The sequence below is a fragment of the Psammomys obesus genome, unplaced genomic scaffold, assembly GCF_907164565.1.
Source record: "Psammomys obesus unplaced genomic scaffold, mPsaObe1.curated_primary_1811, whole genome shotgun sequence".
Lineage (NCBI taxonomy): Eukaryota > Metazoa > Chordata > Mammalia > Rodentia > Muridae > Psammomys > Psammomys obesus.
This window is the reverse complement of record NW_026588752.1, coordinates 9,142,928-9,162,113: the sequence shown is the minus strand read 5'-3', so window position 1 is coordinate 9,162,113 and position 19,186 is coordinate 9,142,928. Positions and strand designations below refer to the sequence as shown.

General features: G+C 38.5%; 1 protein-coding gene across 4 annotated transcripts in view; it reads left to right on the top strand.

Annotated features, from left to right (window-relative positions):
- Window positions 1-19,186, top strand: part of Crebrf (CREB3 regulatory factor) — a 57,334-nt gene that overhangs the window by 14,547 nt on the left and 23,601 nt on the right. Inside the window, exons 1-4 of one of the 4 annotated variants that reach the window (XM_055604616.1) lie at window positions 4,692-6,391; window positions 7,246-7,440; window positions 9,496-9,621; window positions 11,901-12,987. In XM_055604616.1, the coding sequence (XP_055460591.1) occupies window positions 7,432-7,440; window positions 9,496-9,621; window positions 11,901-12,987 (1,222 nt within the window). In that variant the 5' untranslated portion in view covers window positions 4,692-6,391; window positions 7,246-7,431. Of the gene's footprint in view, window positions 1-4,691; window positions 6,392-7,193; window positions 7,441-9,495; window positions 9,622-11,900; window positions 12,988-19,186 lie in introns of those variants that run through there. The other 3 variants (XM_055604615.1, XM_055604613.1, XM_055604614.1) reach the window with 3 other exon arrangements.

Genomic DNA, 19,186 nt, shown 5'->3' with positions numbered 1-19,186 from the left:
TCTTGCCTTGTCTGTCTTTTTAAGATCTAGCAATAGGGGGCTGGAGAGATGGCACAGAGGTTAAGAGCACTGGCTGTTTTTCCAAAGGTCCTGAGTTCAGTTCCCAGCAACCATGGTGGCTCATAACCATGTATAGTGACATCTCTTGTCTTCTTCTGTTGTGCGGGTGTTCATGCAGGCAGAGCATTGTATACATGATAAATAAGTCTTTTTAAAAAAAGAATAGTAGAACTTGAAAAATAATGAGGGTCATATGCTAATAATTCTTAGCAAAAAATTGTAATTTTCTGTTTTGGAATTTACATGTCTGTAAATTCTTGAGCCTAAAGGATGCTATTGAAGTGTAAAGTGTAGTGAAGTTCTTACACAGGGCAGGACTTCGTTGTGTGGGGCTCTAGACCCTGACCTTCCCCTAATGCATCCTTACAGAAGTCTTTGCTTCCTCAATGGTATGAAGGTCTTGTGACTTCTTCGCTGTGTTGTATTAGGAAGCAGTGGCTTAATGTTAGAAGGATTTTTTTTGAACAGAGTAGTTTTCGAAAGGGAAAGACTTGTTGAAGAGAATGAATGAAATGTAGGAGAGTGGACCATGTGTGGCAGATGGGTCTTGGTTTGTTGAGGTCTTAGATGACTGGTATACTGCCTTTGTTGCCAAACAAGGGAAGTCTTCTGGGGCTCACCCATTATGTAACCTTTCTACGGAACAAAATCAGTAGTTTAGCATTCTGCCTTACTAGCCTCTCCTGTCTTCCTCCTTTCCCCTGTCTTCCCTTCCATCACATATTTCCTATCCTTCATTCTTCACTACCTTTAAGCTTCTAGAGAAATCTATTACTTAGTTAGTTATTGCGACAATTCTACCTGTTTTTGTTTGTTTTCATGAATTGGGATCAATACATACCCTGGCTGTTCTGGAACTTGCTAGGTATAGACCAGGCTGGTGTCATAACTTGCAGAGATCTTCTCAACTCTTCTTACTGAATGCTGGTGTAGCAGATGTGAGCCAAGGTGCCCAGTGTCCATCTTCATATTTTAGAATGGATGGTCTTCATAGTTAAAAGACAGTAGCTAACGAAGCCTGTAATCATGTGAGAAAAAAAAAAAAAAACAAAAAACTTGAGTACAGATTAGTAAAGACTAGGACAGACGAAAATAAACAGTGGTCTGTGAATTATAGAATAGTATATAATGCATTGGTGTTTCTTGCCTAAAATACTTAGGAATTTTCACACACTCCTCCCCCCGTGCGTATTGCTTTTTTCACTATAGCAAGTTGCTATATTCACTATGGCAAGAAATCGGATTCAACCTAGTTGTCCCTTAACAGGTAAATGGATAATGAAAATTGGTACATATATAAAATGGATTTTTATGTGTAATAGTAAACAATCTCAGAAAGGAGGAATCCATGTATCCCCTCTTGTAGTTCTTGGCCTATAATGTGTGTATATGCATATACACATAATGTCCATATGGGTATAATATAACATGTAGGAGATCAGGAAGGGAAAATTCGTGATGAGGTGATGAGAAAGGATGGAATTCAAGTAATGGGCACATGAGTTATAGAAAAAGATATAAAGATAATGGTTTTTCTAGTTTTAATTCATGGGTTTTCTTTTGTGTCATGAATAAGTACATAAAAACATAATAGGTTGTAAAAGTCTAAATCGAAAGTGAACCTCACAGCTTCAGTATGGCTACTCTGAGAAGTTCATTGAGACAGATAGACTTCAGGTCTGTTTAATCTTGCTGTGTGGTAGCTTTTATTTGCAAGTTCTTTACAGTAAATTTTTAATTAAAAAACAGTAGCTTAGAATGTAAAATATACATTGTATTCTACATTTGTTTGTTATGTGTTACCACCGAGTTATCCTGGATGGTCTGTTACTTGCTGTGTTGTCAAGACTCACCTCAAACTTGTGGCAATTCTCTGCCTCAGCCTCATGAATACTGAGATTACAGGCACGAGCCAGAATTCCTGGCTCAGTTTACCATTTAAAGTGTGTACATTGTCAGTGTTGTGTAGCCATCACTACTGTTTACAGAACATTTAACCATCTTAAACAGAAACTTTGTCCATTAAATCACAACTCCCAGCCCCTCATAATCCCTGTTCTGAATTTTCTTTCTTCTAGGCACTTGATGTAAATGGAATCATACTATTGTCCTTTTATATCAGACTTAGTTCCTTTAGTGTAATGTTTTTATGGTTTACTGTAACATCTGTTAGAATTGCATTCATCCTTACAGTAAAACAATATTCTGTTGTCTGTACATGGATGGCTATTTCGTTGTTTTTACCTCTTGGCTATTGCATTTAATGCTTCTATGAATGTGGGAGTACACATTTGTTTGGATGTTTACTGCTGGATTATGTGATAATTCTTTGACTTTTTGAGAAACTACCAGATTCTCCCTTACCATCTGTATTATTCTACATCTCTACCAGCAAGCAGTTCATGAGGGTTCTGATTATTCCTGTCCTCTTCAACACTTGTTATTTTCCATTTTTTAGATAATAGCTATCCTATTGGGTGTGTCAGAATTTTTAAACATTGCTCTGATGATGTTGAGTGACTCAGGAAGTAGTTTTACTACTTAGTGTGAGGAGCTATTTTCAAGTTACTAAAATGAGTCCGTGGCGTAAACCACTGCAATAAAAAGGAATTCTGTCACTGGTAGTATATGCTTACTTATTCATAAGATATTTCATTTATGAAGAGGGTTTTTGTGTATGTATTCTTTTCCTTAGACTTTTTGTTTTGTTTTATTTTGTTTACAGGTTTCTTTTTCTTTTTTTTTTTTTTTTAATTACACTTTATTCACTTTGTATCCCCCCATTGTTTTGTTTGTTTTTAAGACAGGGTTTCTCTCTATAACAGCCTTGGCTGTCCTGGAACTCACTTTGTAGACCAGCTAGCCACAAACTCACAGAGACCCACCTGCTTCTGCCTCCCAAGTGCTGGGATTAAAGGCATGTGTCACCATGCCTGGCTTCCTTTTCTTTTTATGTTGAGAGAGAGAGACAGAGACACAGAGACAGACTCACAGACTGACTGAGACTGACTTACTATGTAGCCCAGATTAGCCTGGTATTTGAGCAACTATCCCTCTGCCTCAGTCCCCAAGTGCTGGGGATTATTGGCATGAGCCACCATGGTTCAATTAGTCTATAAAGAGGCTTCTCTATTTCTTGATGTGACTAGGTGACAGGGAGTAAGCCAAACTTTCAGGGGCTTACCAGTTAACTCTTGGGTTTTGCTTTTGAAGTCATTTATGATGAATGGTTTACACAGTGCTAGGGATAAGCTTTGGTAAACTATCCTATGACTGTGTGTCCTGTCTTGCTTTAGCTTTTGCCTTCTCTGACATACATAGCAAGCCTTAGCATATACTCAGAGAACCAAAAACCTGAGAGCAGGACCTGACAGGGCTTTGAAAGAGATTGGAACTATCTTTTTTTTTGTGTATTGTTGCTGCTCAACATTACTGACCCTACCTGCATACCTCAGAGAGCTGGCTCCCTAGTGCAGAATTTTGATACCTAGGAAATGTTGCTGAATATTTTTTTTAAAAGTCCAGGTACAGAAACTATTGGCAAATATTCTGATGGTTCAGTTTTCTCTTCCCTGATAAACACACACAGCTGTCCTGAGAACTGGTGAGCTAGTGCTGTAAGCAAAAGAAAGAGTGACTGGGAAACTTTAACCTCTTGTTTGTCTTTTATCTGGAAAAAGCAGTTTTTGAGGCAGGGAGGAAGATTTCATTAATAACTTTAGGAAATGGCACGTACTATGTTCAACTATTGAGATTTACAGTGCACAGCAACTCCTTAAAGTCCTGAAGAATCCAGCAGTGACGGCAGTAGGTGTGTCTGTTCAGTGTTTCCCCAACTGTAACAGTCCTTTGGTTGAATAACTAGACATTGTAACAAGTATTTTTAGTCACATTTTGGGAAATTACAACCCTTGCTTTTGGTGTATTTTGATGCCAAAAATTTGAGTATTTTTGAGGCCAATGAAGTTAAAGGTTCCCTGAATGCAAGTTGTTAGACCTTCCTCCTTAGTGTTATTCTGCTGTCTAAGTACCCGGGCTTTTTAAAGACTCAACAGGTACTAATGTCCCTTTTGTATATACTGCTGGTTAGAGGATACAGTTTAGAGCAGTGTCTCATTATGGGAGATGCTATGTGGTGCTATCTATGCTATATATAGAATAGATACCTTTATCTTTCACTCTTGTTACACAATTAAGGAAGAAAAACTACATTACAGATCTAATAAAGTAAGACATTATTTTATTTAAAGACAAGGTCTTGCTGTGTAGCCTTGGCAGGCCTGGAACTCACTATGTAGATATGCTGGCTTTGAACTTAAAGAATCTGTCTCCTAAGAGTTGGTATTAAAACTGTGTGCACCATGTCCTTTTAATTTTTTTAATTATTACTGTGCAAGTGTGTGTATATTTATATTCATGGCAGAATATACATGTGGATGTTGGAGAACAACTTTGTGTAGTCAGTTCTTTCTTTCAACCTTTGTGTGGGTTCTGGGGTTGGATCTCAGGCTTAAGAATCAAGTGCCTTTGCCCACTGAAGTATCTAGTCAGCCCTTTACTTTGTCTTTAAAGTTAGCTTGCAAAGTAATGGGTGTCATTAAACCACTTTTGTACATATGTGTAACTTTGTTCCTATCTATTTTTCCCAGTGTTCTACCCTGTTTCTGCCTCTAAATAGTGCCCCCTTCTGCTTTCATGCCATGTATTCCATTGCCTTTTTTTTTTCCTACCTCTTTCTCCCTGAGTTAAGAGTTTTGCTATGTATGCCTCCCAGGCTGGCTTGAATTCACCACCCTCTGCTTCAGGCTTTCTGGGTAACTGGCAATACAGACATGACATCATACCAATTAGATGTTTTCTTTTTGTTTCCTTTTTTTTCCTTTTAGAGATGAAAAAAACTGAGGCCTAAAACTGTTGTTATTCAGTGCTGTGTACTGTGCAAGTGAAAACTGTGATTAACCAAGCCTTCCCTTTTCTGGCTTCTTTGCAAGATCAGGCTCTTAGGGTAGTATCATTAGTAGACACCAGTAAGTATGTGTTGACTGGGACCTCATTTCTTGCCACATTCTCAAACCCTGGTACTCATAATGTTAAGTTTCAGGTTTTAGAAAGTAATAGCCCCATATTCTGGTTATGTGGACTACCAGGATTTTACTAGTCCATTTGATTGAGTGTATGAAGGAGTGCATGATGTGAAGGAGTTGCCTTCTTGGAACTAAGTAATAGGTCTAGAAAAGATGATGTGACTTTCTTCTCACAGGAATCAGGGGGAGAGTAGGACTAGGCTGTATAACTGTAGGACCTCAATCATTTTTACCTGAGAAAAAGCTTGTCTGTCAGGTATGTGCATAATCTTTTATCTCCTTAGACCAGTGGTTCTCATCCTTCCTAATGCTGTGACCCTTTAATACAGTTCCTCATGTTGGTGACCCCACCATATAATTATTTTTGTTGCTACTTTCTAACTGTAATTTTGCAACGGTTATGAATAGTTTTGTTTTTGGTTGGTTGGTTGGTTTGGGGTTTTTGTAACAGCTCTGGCTGTCCTGGAATTCTGTAGACCAGGCTGGCCTGGAACTCACAAATATCTGCCTGCCTCTGCCTCCCTAGTGCTGGGATTAAAGGTGTGTGCCACCACTGTCCAGCTCTGTTATGTATTATAATGTAAACATTTTTGGAGATAGGCCAAAGGCGTCGAAATTTGAGAACCTCTGCTTTAGCTTGTTGGAGTGGACTGAAAGGCATTGTTGACTCTGTTTTTGGGCCTACTCTGCCAGTGTTTTATCAGCTGGACCGGAATATGTAGGACTGAGAGCCAGCAATGGAAGGACCAGTAGACATCCAGGAAATACAAATGGCTGTCAGTTCATTAGCCTAATTAAGAAGAACAATTTGAATCCCTTCTCCACTCTCATTTGTTCAAGCAATCAACTTTGAAATTGGAACAGTGTACCACTCTTATACCCTAATCTGTTGAATGTGAGAACTTCAAAAAGCAGTTGAATTTAAGGAGTGATGCCTTGTTTTCTTTTTAAAGATGTGACATTGTACATGGACTGAATGAGAGCAAGACCAGGACACTGGTTCTTAGCCCCTAGGGAGACCAGAAGCACACTGCTGAACACCACTCCGTCAGTGTATGTTCTAGTGGTGAGGTTAGGGCCTGTGATTCTGCATTTCTAATGCATCCAGGTCGATGTTGATGGTCTAGGATTATTCAAGAATCACTTTTTGGAGAGGATGAAGGTGGATGTAGCTTTTCAGTTCTTCTCCATTAAGGTCTTCATAAGCAAAGAAAACAAGACTCCACCTCTTCAAGACTTCATGCCAGGTGATTACAGTCAGCTTAACTCCAACCTTAGACATACTGAGCAGGGTAGTTCTTGTCCCATTTACCATATGCATGCCATTTAAAATGGAGTGAATTTTTCTTTCTTTGGGGGTAATAGTTTAGAGTATACTGCATAGGGCACTGGGTTGGGCAGTAACCAGAGCTCCTGGTAGTCTAAAACAGTAATTTTTAAAGGATACCTTTTAATATGTATATAGAAATCAAAGGATGATGTTGATGAAGTTACAGATGTATTTAAAGTAGAGGATATGTTAAAATCTCTTGCCATTTATTCATGACAGTTTTAGCACTACAAGAGATAGAACCTGTAGACCACTTTTGAAGTCATGATTATACAGTAAAATGTTAAGATTAGTTTCTTTACAAAAATGATAAATGGAATGAAAGCCTGACTTTAAGATTAATATATCTTGCAAATCATAGCTGAGATGAGAATATAGTGAAGTATTTTAAAAAGACTTACCAATTTATTTCTTTTCTTGCTTACTTATTTGATACAGAGTCTTTCTGAGTAGCTTGGGCTGGCCTAAAACTTGCTCTGTAACTCAGGGTAGCCCAACCTTGTGATCTTCCTGTCTCATCTGTATAGAGTTCTGAGATTACAGGTGCATGCCATTGTTTTTAGCTGAAAAGTGGTTATTGACCAATGTTATTTCAGAAATAAACAATGTTAAAGGGTCTATTTCAGAATAGTTGATATTACAACATGACTAAATTCTTGAAAATTCAACTATAAGACTTACTTAAAACACAGTATTCTTTATTAATGTTCTTTTGAAAGGTCAACGTGTTTTCAATGGAGCTCAGTGAAGTTACTTTCTGTTATTTGACAGAACCGCAAAATTATTTTTTTAAAAAAGTGGTGACCCAAGCAATTGAACTGAAGGTATTCTTGGAAAGCCTGCTATTTATTGTGAAAATCATCTTTGATCTTGGAATTAAAAGTAAAGCTGGAAAGGAATTTACAAACAAGAAAAAGAAGAAGTTTGGAATTGGACTCACAGGATCTGGGCTTGGAAATGCCTCAGGTAAACCACATGTGGGAAAGTGTGCAGTGTGACTCTGTGGTGATAGGAAGGGCACGGTGTTGCTGCAGGGAGCCTTCTGCATCTTAACACAGCTAGGCATACTAGCTTCAAAGACAGCTTATTTCTGCCCTCATCTAGATAGGAGTATGTGCTTTTTGGTTTCCTCATTTGATGTAGCCTTGAAGATTTCAGTGAGCTTGACGCAAGGAGCATGGTGAGTAAGTAGGTTAGTCACTAAATCTGCTGGCTTTATGATGACAAAATGAATTATTCGGAAATTTAATCTGCCACCCAAATCCTATTTTTGACATTTTAATATTTTGCTTCCCAACTCTTCATTTACAACAGTTGAGAAGTGATTTTGTCTCACACATGGAAGCACATCTATATGTTTTATAAACATATCCAAGAGTGCTAATTCATACTCTCTGTCTTCTCCTCTCTACCCCCCCCCAGCTGCATGTGTGTGCTTGAGTGTGTGTGTGTGTGTGTGTGTGTGTGTGTGTGTGTGTGTGTGTGTAGTTCTTTCTTTCTCTTGACCTGGTCTTGCTGGGTAGGTGAATCTGGCTTCAACTTCACAATCTTCCTGATTTAGCCCTGAAAATGCTGGACTCATAGGCATACAGTATCACACCAGGCTGAGACAACGTCATTTAATTGGTCTCTTTGGGTTTGAGTCAGTCACTGAAATAAAAACCTAAAGTTTATTTGTCTCTGTTCTTCTTATCCAAACTTTCTCCTTTCTCTTTTTATGGTTAATTTTATTTCCACACCCAGTTTGAGTTCTGGAATGAAATCTAGAAATAATGAGAAGTTAGAGACTTCTAGGTGAAACTATATAAGATGATCCCTTGGGCAAAGGGATCAAAAAATGGTTAGGATCGTTTGGTGATTTTGCAGCAGAGGCTAAAGAGGACTTGGAAACTGACAGTGGAAGGAACAGAAAAAACCTCTATCCCAAGCTCTGTGCCCAAAGGACTACAAATTTTTTTTGGAGTTTGTGTCTAAACAAAGTAGGTTTGCTATTGACTACTTGAATTAGGGCTCTAAAACTTGATTTCTTAGGCTAAACTGTTGTAGGAAGAAAAACCCTAAAGTTTTGGAAGGTCTGGAGAAAATAAAACAAAAACACCTGATATGGGAGTACCATGAGAACACTAAGAATACAGGTCAGGGTAGGAAGGAAGTATGTAAGTAGAAAGTAAGTGGATGGATGACTAATGCCTCATAAAACTCTTCTTTGCAGTTAAGTGTGGGATAGTAAGAAAAATGTTTTTAGTTTTTGCAGTTAGATTTCAGAGTGTGACTTTTATGTGAACCAGGCTGTATAACCGAAGTGGTTTGGATAGGTGACAAAATTGAAAGGGAGACTAAGGAAAACGTGAGAGCAAGCCCACATTTCTAGCCATGTCTTAGGAGGCTATTGTGGTATTCCTGTTGGTTGGATTGAAAATACCTAAATTGTGTTGGCAAGATGGCTCAATAGGTAAAGACTCTTGGCATGCTCACCATTGGCTTGAGTTCAGTCTCCCATACCCACATGATGAAAAGAAAGAACTGACTTCAGCAAGTTGTCCTCTGCCCTCCACATGAATTCTGCCCCTTCCCTAGTTATAAAAAGATACCCAGATGATCTTTGGAGAAGTAAGACACTAGACTCAGGAATATAATTTAGATCTGACTTAATACTGCTGCAGTCCTCAGAAAACGGGGGGGGGGGCATTTAGGGGAATTAGAACAGTCTTATTAGAGAAGAATTTTAAGAAATATTCATATAGCTTAAAAAATACAATGTTGGGTGCAGTCTCTAATGACCAAACTTTAATTTTTAGAAGTTGTTAAAATTTACTGTTTCATTTTTTTCTGTACATCTTGGCTTTTTTTTCCTTGTAGAGGTCCATGTTAAGTGCTAGGAAAGCTCTTGGTGTGCTATACAGAAGAGACAGAATTATTTCCTGAAGTGAATTGTGTACTAGGATAAGGGTGGACTTATGTGTGGTAAGTTGGACTTGAAGCTGTCTTTAACCTCCTAAAGTGAAAATGGTTTTGTTGTAGCCCAGCGTAAGCGGAATGGACCCACCTTTTGGGGATGCCTTTCGAAGCCACACCTTTTCAGAACAGACTCTGATGAGCACAGATCTCTTAGCCAACAGTTCTGATCCAGATTTCATGTATGAGCTGGTAAGCAACGTTTCCTTGGGTTTTGTTTCATAAGAGTTTTTATTTATAAATGCCTGAAAAAAGAAAATAATTGACATGTGGAAGCTCACACAGGTAAAACCATTACCTAAGAGGAGAGGCTGAGGAAGGAGAATTGTAGGGACTATACTGACCTCGTTCTAAGAAAAGAAAAAGGATGTGACTAGGGGCCAGGTTTGATTCTTGTGCCTAAGTCTGGTAATTTTAGAAAGAACCCCAAACTAATAAAAGTAGTATATGAAGAGATTGTCTGTCCAAGGTCAGTTGTTCACGAGGAGTATAAGCTGTGTGTGCATGAACTGCTGAAGGGCTCTTGCTCACAAATTAAGGAATGAATGATACGTGTGCATAAGATGTATGATAGAGATGTTAAGACAAATTAGCAACTCCAAGCAGAGTCATAGTGTATTGACCTGTTTCTGAGGTAGACACAAAATTCCCAAGGAAAAAAAAATTCTTTTGTGTGTGTGGGTATTTTGCCTGCATGTGCCATGCACAATGTGTATGCAGTGCCCATAGATGCCAAAAGAGGATGTGTGATCCATGGAACTGGAAAGTTGTGAGCCACCATGTGAGTGCTAAGAATGGAACCAAGGGCCTCTGCAAGAGCAGCAAGTGCTCAAACTGCAGCCATCTCTGCTGCTCCCCCCCCCCCCTTTTTTTAAGGCAGGATCTCATCTTGTAGCTTTGGCTGGCCTGGAACTTCCATGTAGACTAGGCTGGCCTCAAACCTCACAGATACCTGCCTACTTCTGCCTCATAAGAGCTTGGATTAAAGGTTCGTGCCACCATGCCTAACCCAAAGGGTGGCAGCAGGGGGGTGAGGGACGACACATATTTTAACTGTGCACATGAGTAATGGTGCCCAAGGAGGCCAGAGGTGTCAGCTCTCACTGGGGCTGGGAGTTAAAACTGGTTGTGAGTGAGAACCTAGCTTGAGTTCATTAGAAGAACACTAAGAGCTCTTAATTGCTGAACCATTTTGGAAACCCCAATATAATTTTATTTACATGTAATTTAAACAACACAGGTGGTGAAGACTTGTGAAGTTGAGTGAATAAATCTGTGAATTCATTAAAAATCATTGAATTCTATAACTAATAAAAGGATATGACCTATAAACTACTTAAATGAAGCCACCTACACATATACAGAGACACATACACAGTCCAACATAAAATAAAAAACACAAACTAAAAATTCAGTGGAACAAAGTAAAATGGAAAACTGGAAATCCATTTGCTTTCTGAGCCTCTATTCTTTTAAGTATTCCCCAAAAGGTAACTACTGCCAGCAGATAGAGATGAATATGCAAACATTTGAATGTGCTTATTATTTTGGACAGAGATATACCTGTATGCTTTAGCTTGCCCCCCGACACATTTCTTTAGTCTGTATGTGTGTGTGTCTGCACGCATTTCACAGTGTTTGTGCTTAGGTGGTAGCACAACTGGGAATGGTTCTCTCCTTGAATTATATAGATCCAAAGGGTTGGACTGAGGTGGTCAGGCTTGGCATTAAGCCTTTACCCACTGAGCCTTCTTTTTAGCTGGAGTTTACTTTTTATAAAAATAAATATGTGATGGGTAGCATTTTGTGTTAGTGTATTAGGGCTCAACCTCATTTTCCATGGCTGTAGACTGTAACTACATTTTATTTATTTTTTCTTTGAGACAGGGTTTTACCATGTATCTTTGACTAGCCTGGAACTTGCTATGTAGACTAGATTGGCCTCATACCCACAGTGATCATCCTGCTTCTGCCTTCTGAGTGGATTAAAAGCATGTGCCACCATTCCAGGCCTTTCACTACAGTGCAAAGTCACATCTTGGCAGTGCATGAGGAAAACGTGACTTTCCATGCCAAGAATTGTTATTTAGGTCTTATATGAGGTCTAACAATTTTACAGTTAACTTTCAGTACTCTCCAGGCTTTTTGCCTCCGTATTTAATTTCCTCCTTTAGTTGAAGTATTCTGTGATGAAGTCTTATATTTACTTCTTACTTAAAGTTAATTTCTAAAGAACACCTAGAGGCTTTGATGTTTGGGCCCATACTTTAGCCTCTCAAAGAATGTACTTTCCCACTTTTTCTTGCCCCTGTAATGAAGATGTATAGATGTAAGGGGAAAGTATCATATCAGTAGCTTTTATCTTAAAACAGACCAGAGGTAGAGTATTTTAATATTTGCAGGTATGGATGGAGGTGAATATTTTCTTCCTAAAGCATGGTATGTGATTTCCCGTTTTAAACCTTCCTTAGGATAGAGAGATGAACTATCAACAGAATCCTAGAGACAACTTCCTTTCTTTGGAAGACTGCAAAGACATTGAAAATCTGGAGTCTTTCACAGATGTCCTGGATAATGAGGATGCTTTAACGTCAAACTGGGAACAGTGGGATACATACTGTGAAGACTTAACTAAGTACACCAAACTAACCAGCTGTGACATCTGGGGGACAAAAGAAGTGGATTACCTGGGTCTTGATGACTTTTCTAGCCCTTACCAAGACGAAGAGGTCATAAGTAAAACGCCAACCTTGGCCCAGCTTAATAGTGAGGACTCGCAGTCTGTTTCTGATTCCCTTTATTATCCTGATTCACTCTTCAGTGTCAAACAAAATCCCTTGCCCCCTTCATTCCCTAGTAAAAAGATCACAAGTAGAGCAGCTGCCCCTGTGTGTTCTTCAAAGATACTTCAGGCTGAGGTCCCCTTATCCGACTGTGTCCAAAAAGCAAGCAAACCTACTTCAAGCACACAGATCATGGTGAAGACCAACATGTATCACAATGAAAAGGTGAATTTTCATGTTGAATGTAAAGACTATGTAAAAAAAGCAAAGGTCAAGATCAGCCCTGTGCAACAGGGCCGGCCCTTGCTGAGCCAGGCACACACAGATGCAGCAAAGGAGAACACCTGCTACTGTGGAGCTGTGGCAAAGAGACAGGAGAGAAGGGGGATGGAGCCTCATCAGGGTCATGGCACTCCTGCTTTGCCTTTCAAAGAAACCCAGGAACTATTACTTAGTCCTCTGCCCCAGGATAGTCCTGGGTTGGTTGCCACAGCAGAGAGTGGCAGTCTTTCTGCCAGCATTTCTGTTTCAGATTCATCCCAGAAAAAAGAAGAGCACAATTACTCTCTCTTTGTCTCTGACAACATGAGAGAACAGCCAATCAAATGCAGTCCTGAAGACGATGAGGATGATGAAGACGATATTGATGATGAGGACCATGATGAAGGGTTTGGCAGTGAGCATGAGCTTTCTGAAAATGAAGAGGAGGAAGAGGAGGAAGAGGATTATGAGGATGACAGAGATGATGATATTAGCGACACATTCTCTGAACCAGGTATAACTCTCAGAGCTTACTAAATGACCTTTCTATTCACTTTTTGAAATAGGAAGCCTTTGTTTGGCTTTACTTTAGTTTGGGGATTAAATAACTTAATGTCTTTATTTGGATCAAGAGTAGCTTTTTCTATCCACATGGTTCTAAAGCCATTATTTGTGCTTCTGATCATTTGTGCTTATGTCATAGTTTGTATCTTAGTTCTTTGAGGGCTTATTCGTAATTGTTTTTGTTAAGTGGCCCTTTGCCACCCTCTTGAGCCCATAAGTAAAGATGCCAAGAGTATGTTTTTTTTTTTTTTTTTTTATTTTCCAAGAGTATGTTGGCTTAAAATACATTCCCTGTTTTGTTTGCATGTGCCCCTCTACTGTGGCTAAGATGGGTGTATACAGAATAGTGAACCGAGTGATGTCAGCTCATAACACTCATATTAACAAAAGTCTCATTGAACAGTTTTAAGGCAAGCCTTTTCTTTGTGTCTGCTGTATTTTATTAAGAAAATAAATGCTGGGCTGGAGAGATGGCTTAGTGGTTAAGAGCACTATTCTTCCAGAGGATCCTGGTTCAATCCCCAGCACCCACATGGTAACTCACAACTGTCTATAACCCCTGTTTCAGATCTGTGCCTGTGTCTCACATAGACATACATGCAGTCAAAACACCAATGTACATAAAATAAAAATAAATTATTAAAAAAAAGAAAATATATGCTATGCCAGGTATGGTGCATGCCTATAATCCCAACACTTGAAGGCAGAAGCAGGAAGATCACAAGTTTGAGGTCAGCCTGGTCTACATAGTTGGTGCAAGTCAGTCAGGACTATATGGCGAGACCTTGTCTCTAAATACCACCAAATAGAAAAAAAAAAAAAAAGTAAGAGAAAGTTCATACTACAGTTCAAAGGACATGTAGGAAGATGCTTCATTTTGTGTACAGTACACACAAATGAAAGCGAAAAAGAAACAGACTTTCTGGGAATCTGGGGAGCTGGTTCCTTTCAGCATTTACATGTTTGGACTGTAGCCACTATTGGCTAACACTATTTACAAAAATATTATGGCCAACTGGCAAACAGTTAAAAAATGCACAAAGAAGTGAAGATTTTCAAACTTAAGCAAAAGTTACTTGCTTCAAAATTAGTCTTGATACTAATAATTCTGTATAAAACCAATTTAAAATGAAATTTTGTAAGTTATCAAAGAGTCCTTTTGTTTAAAATGGTGATTTCTCACATTTCAGGGACTCTAAATGTTGACATTGTGCTGAAACTTTGGACAGTAATTATGTTATAGTGCAGCACTGTGTGTGCTTGTGTATATGTGTATGTATGTATTATATGTGTGGGTGTGTATGTTTCTGTGCATGTATGTTTGTGCGCAAGCCCCTGTGGGTGGGTGTGACTGATGCAGTGTTGTGTTAACCCCCAGCCTCACATAAAGCCACATCCTTCCAAAGCACTCTTTATTCACCAAAAATTTTCTCCTTTTAGATAATTTTTTAAATTCAAATATATACATTTGATATCACAGTTGTTTGGTTTGGGCAATTTTTAAGTAAGTAAAAAGGACTTTAAGTTTAATGTGGAGGAAAAGGGTTTTTACCTTTTTTCTTTTGGTTTACTTTAGAATCCCAGATAATCTAAATGGAATTGTCTTTTCATTTTTTCCAGGACCATTTTTTCTCATAGTACATTGATAAAATCCACATTGAGATGTTTAAGGAAAATTTGGCTGGGTGTAGTAGGGGTAGTTTCTGTAGCTCCTTCTGCTATTCAGGTGTGGCTCTTCAAGTCTGGCAGATAGACCCAGGCATGAGATTCTTGTAAAGAATTGGGGTCAAATGCTAAGGAGAGTATAAACACAGAGAAGATGAGTAACTAAGGGGGATGGAATGTGGGAAAGGAAGTTCCTTCTCTAGTGGTGCTTACAAACAGGTGTGTTCCAGGATCAGTAAATCTCAGTGTCACCAAGCCAAGCAGTGGCTGCTGTTCATGCCATACTGGTTGTGGTTTTGTTTTTTCTTGACTTTGTGTGACTTCATTGAGATACATTGTAAGATACACAGCATGATATTTTGATATATTTATTACATTGTTATCACATGCTAACTAACATATCTATTACTTGACATAATTATGTTTTCTTTTTTGAGTATTAACTACATTCCCTATGCTATCTGTATATTACATTCCTAGAACTTACTCTGCAAAATGGAAATTTGCTCTTTGACCAACAGCTCATATGTCCACATGTCTTCAGCACCTGACAACCATGTTCTCTGCTTCTATATGTTAGACTTTAGATTCCACTTTGCAGTCTTTCTGTGCCTGTTCTATTTTACTTGTCATAACAAGTCAGTTCATCTTGTCATAAATGTAAGCCTTATATTGTATTTATTTACATTTTTGTATCTGTACATTCACCTCAGATATTATGAATGTAGGATTTCAGGGAGAATGTTTTCTATTTATTGTTATTAATTTTTTTGAGACATTGTCTTATTAGTAGCCCTGGCTGTTCTGAACTTGCTTTGCAGACCAGCCTGGCCTCCACTGCACAGAGATCTACATGCCTCTGTCTTCTGGGTGTCTTCTGATTAAAGGTACACAACTGGCTTTTTACAACCAAAAAATATTTATTTTTATTATTTTAAACTATGTTTGTAAACGATTGGAGAGATGGCTTGGGGGTTAGGAGCACTTTTGTTGCTTTTGCAGAAGACGTAGCTTTAGTCTCCAGCACCCAAGCAGTGTCTCAACAATCATGTAACCCCAGTTCAGAAGGTCCAGTGCCATCTTTTGACTTTGAGCACCAGCCACACATGTGGTATGCATATACACATGGAGGCAAAATACTCATGTACATAAAATAGATAAATCTTAATTCAAAAAAAATTATGGTGTGTCTGCTGTGTGTGTATGTTCACCTGAGTTCAGGTGCTTTCAGATTCCTTGGAGTTGGAGTTACTGGCAGTTAGGAGCCATCTGACATGGATACTGAGAGTCAAACTCAGGTCTTCTGAAAGAGACTACAGGGTTATTCTTCAGGCCTTTTTCAGGGTGGTAGGATTGCTGGATCATTTGGAATTTTTATTTTTATTTAGTTATTTTAGATGCTGGTGCTCAAACTCGGGGCCTTGTGTATTCTGTACTAGGCAACTACTCTGCCACTGAGCTGTACCTATAGCCATTGGTTTCTGTGTTGTTTTTCTGTACTGAGCATCAAACCCTGGTCATTGCCCAGCTAGACAAGTCCTGTATTACTGAGCCACATCCCCAACCCCTGGCCTGCCTTTTTTGAGCGAGGGACTGGCTATCTCCTTTATACTGGCACTGGAGTATGTAACCCGGGATTGGTCTCTAACTTGGAGTCCTCTTGAAGCACAACCTCTTGAACGCTGGGGTTGCAGGTTTATGCTGCCATGCCAGGTTATTTTCAATTTTTTAAGGAACTTCCATTCTGCTTTCTATAATGACTATACCAGTTTACATTTTCACCGGCAATTAAACAAGAGTACTCTCTTCTCATCTCCTTGACAACAGTTGCTGTCCAACTTCTGATGAGTCATTATGACCAGTGTGAATAGTGTCTCTGATTTTGTTTTTGTTGATCATTACTGGTATTGAGATTGTTTTTGTATACTTGCTGGTCATTTAGACATCTTTTGAGAAATGCCTGTTTAGCTTCTTTATTCTGTTTCTAAGATGGCTTATCTTTCTTTTTTAATGTTTTGAATATTAACTCGATATTAGATATACTGTTAGCACACATTTCTTCCATTTTATAGGTTGTCTCTTCACTGTTTTGATTGGTTTTGTTGTTGACACACTTTTTAGTTTGATTAAAAAAATTCATCTGATTCTGCTTGCATCGCCTACATTTACAGAGTTTTACCTTACTCCAAGATTTCCATCTACCAGCTCAGTATCAAGAAGCCTCCTCGTGGGTTTTCTTCTGTCAGCTTTGTTCTTTTAGGTGGCTCTATGGCTTTCTCCATTCTGCCTCTATCTCCTTACTTTTTTCTGCTGCTTCCACCCTTACTCTTTCTACCGCCTCTTCTTTTTCCTTCTCTGTATACCTCCATCCCTTCCCCTCCCTTCTGTTGTTTTCCTCCACATTAAACTTAAGGTACTTTATTCTCAAACTCTTCCTAAACCAAACAACTTTTATATTTTAAATGTGCAAGTCTCTACACTTGTGTAAAAAGAAAAGGAAAAACTTCAGTTCGGCTTTGCTGTTGTTCCGTAGTACTCTTTTTCCCTCGTCTTCTGCTTTCTCCTCTTCTCTTCTGCTTTCTCTCTTTCTCCAAGGTCTTACTTACTGTATTGTCCTGACTTGCCTGAGGCTTGCTATGTAGCACAGGTTTTTCTTAAATTCATGGCAGTCCTCCTGCCATAGCAGATTGAATGCTGGGATTACAAACAAGAATAGCCATGCCTGGCAATAAAATTCCTAAAATTTTTGTTGTTGTGTCAATTTTTTGAGTGAATATTATCAGAAATAAAAAAAAAAGATATTCGTTTCATCCTTCATAAGTTTGTGAGACTAGTTTAGTTTTGAAGCCTAATTGAACAACCTACCCTGCAAAATGCTATTTATTCTCTAACTGAATGTGTAGTTCACTGCTATGGAAGGAAAGCTTCTATGTATGTCCTCAATTGTCTCTAATGTTGTCCAAGCCTACTGTATCCTAAGTCTTTCTAATATATCTGTTATCGAAGGTGGGTAGTAGTTAAGCCTCTTACCACTGAATTATACATTTTCTTGTCAGTAATGTTACTATTTGCTTTGTATATTTAGATATTTTGATGTGGGTATAGTTATAGGTTTTATATTTTCTTAATGAATTAACTCCTTTTCTCAGTATGCACAGCTCTTCTTTGTGTTTAGTGATAGCTTGTTTCTTAAAGTCTGTTCCAGGTCTAGCATCCACAGTGTCATGGACCGCCTTCTGCCTTCCCATCTCATTTTCACTTCAGTGGTTTTTTTTTTTTTTTTTTTTTTTGTTTGTTTTTTGCCTGAAATTTGCTATGTACATTAGGCTGACATTGAACTTGTGTCCTCCTTCCTTCTCCTCCCAAGTTCTGGATTAGAGACATTTCCCTTCCACACTTAGCTTTACTTTGTATTTTCATTGAGTGTTGATAGGTAAGGATTTACTCAATTTGTTTTTACAATTTACTCAATTTCTGGCTGTCTGCATGTAGTTTTGAGGTGCTAGGACAAACCTAGGGACTGGCAAATGCTAGGGAAGTAGTCTACCACGGTGGCATATTCCCAATCTTTGTTTGTAGTTATTTGATATTCTCATTCTTTCATTCATTCATTCATTCATTCATTCATTCATTCATTCATTCTCTCTCTCTGCATCTGCCTATCTGTCTGTCTGTCTCTCTTTCTCTCTTTCTCTTTCTCTCTCTCTCTCTCTCTCACACACACACACACACAAGAATACATATTGAATACATTCCCTTAATACCCTAGTACAGCAGTTCTCAACCTATGCGTTAGTTATGACCCTTTGGGGGTCCCATATCCACTGTCCTGCATATCAGATACTTACATTACAGTTCATAACTAGCAAACTTACAGTTACAAAATAACAGAATAATTTAATGGTTGGAGAGCAACACAACATGAGGAGCTGTATTAAAGGGTCACAGCATTAGGAAGTCAAAAACCACTGCCTTACTACTCTTCCTTATCTCTACTCTTCCCCTTCCTGTTTAGTTCCCCTTATTTCCGTAGCGTCAGTTCTACTTGCGTATCATTTATGACTTTATGTATCTGTGTAAAATCTAAGAACCCCAAATGAGAGAAAACATCTATGTGTCCTTATAAGACAGGCAGATCCCTTCATGGGATTTATCTTTCTCTTTAGGTCAGAGCGTTCCTTCAGGTGTCTTTTGTAGACCGGGTTTGGTGGTCACAAATTTCTTTAGCCTGTTTTTATCATTTCAAAGACCAGCACTCTTATCCTGTGTTGACTTCTTTTTTACTTAGCTGCTTGTGTTCTCTTAGAATTTGTTTATGTTTTTTTTCTTTATTTAAACATACAAATAATTGTTCTCTGGAATTCTTTGGGATTTCATCTATTTCATTGTCATTGGAAGACATTACTGTGGGATTGGTAAAATTTGGAAGGGTCATGTTATCTTTTTTATTTGTTTTCATATTTTTGCCTAGAGATTTGTGCATC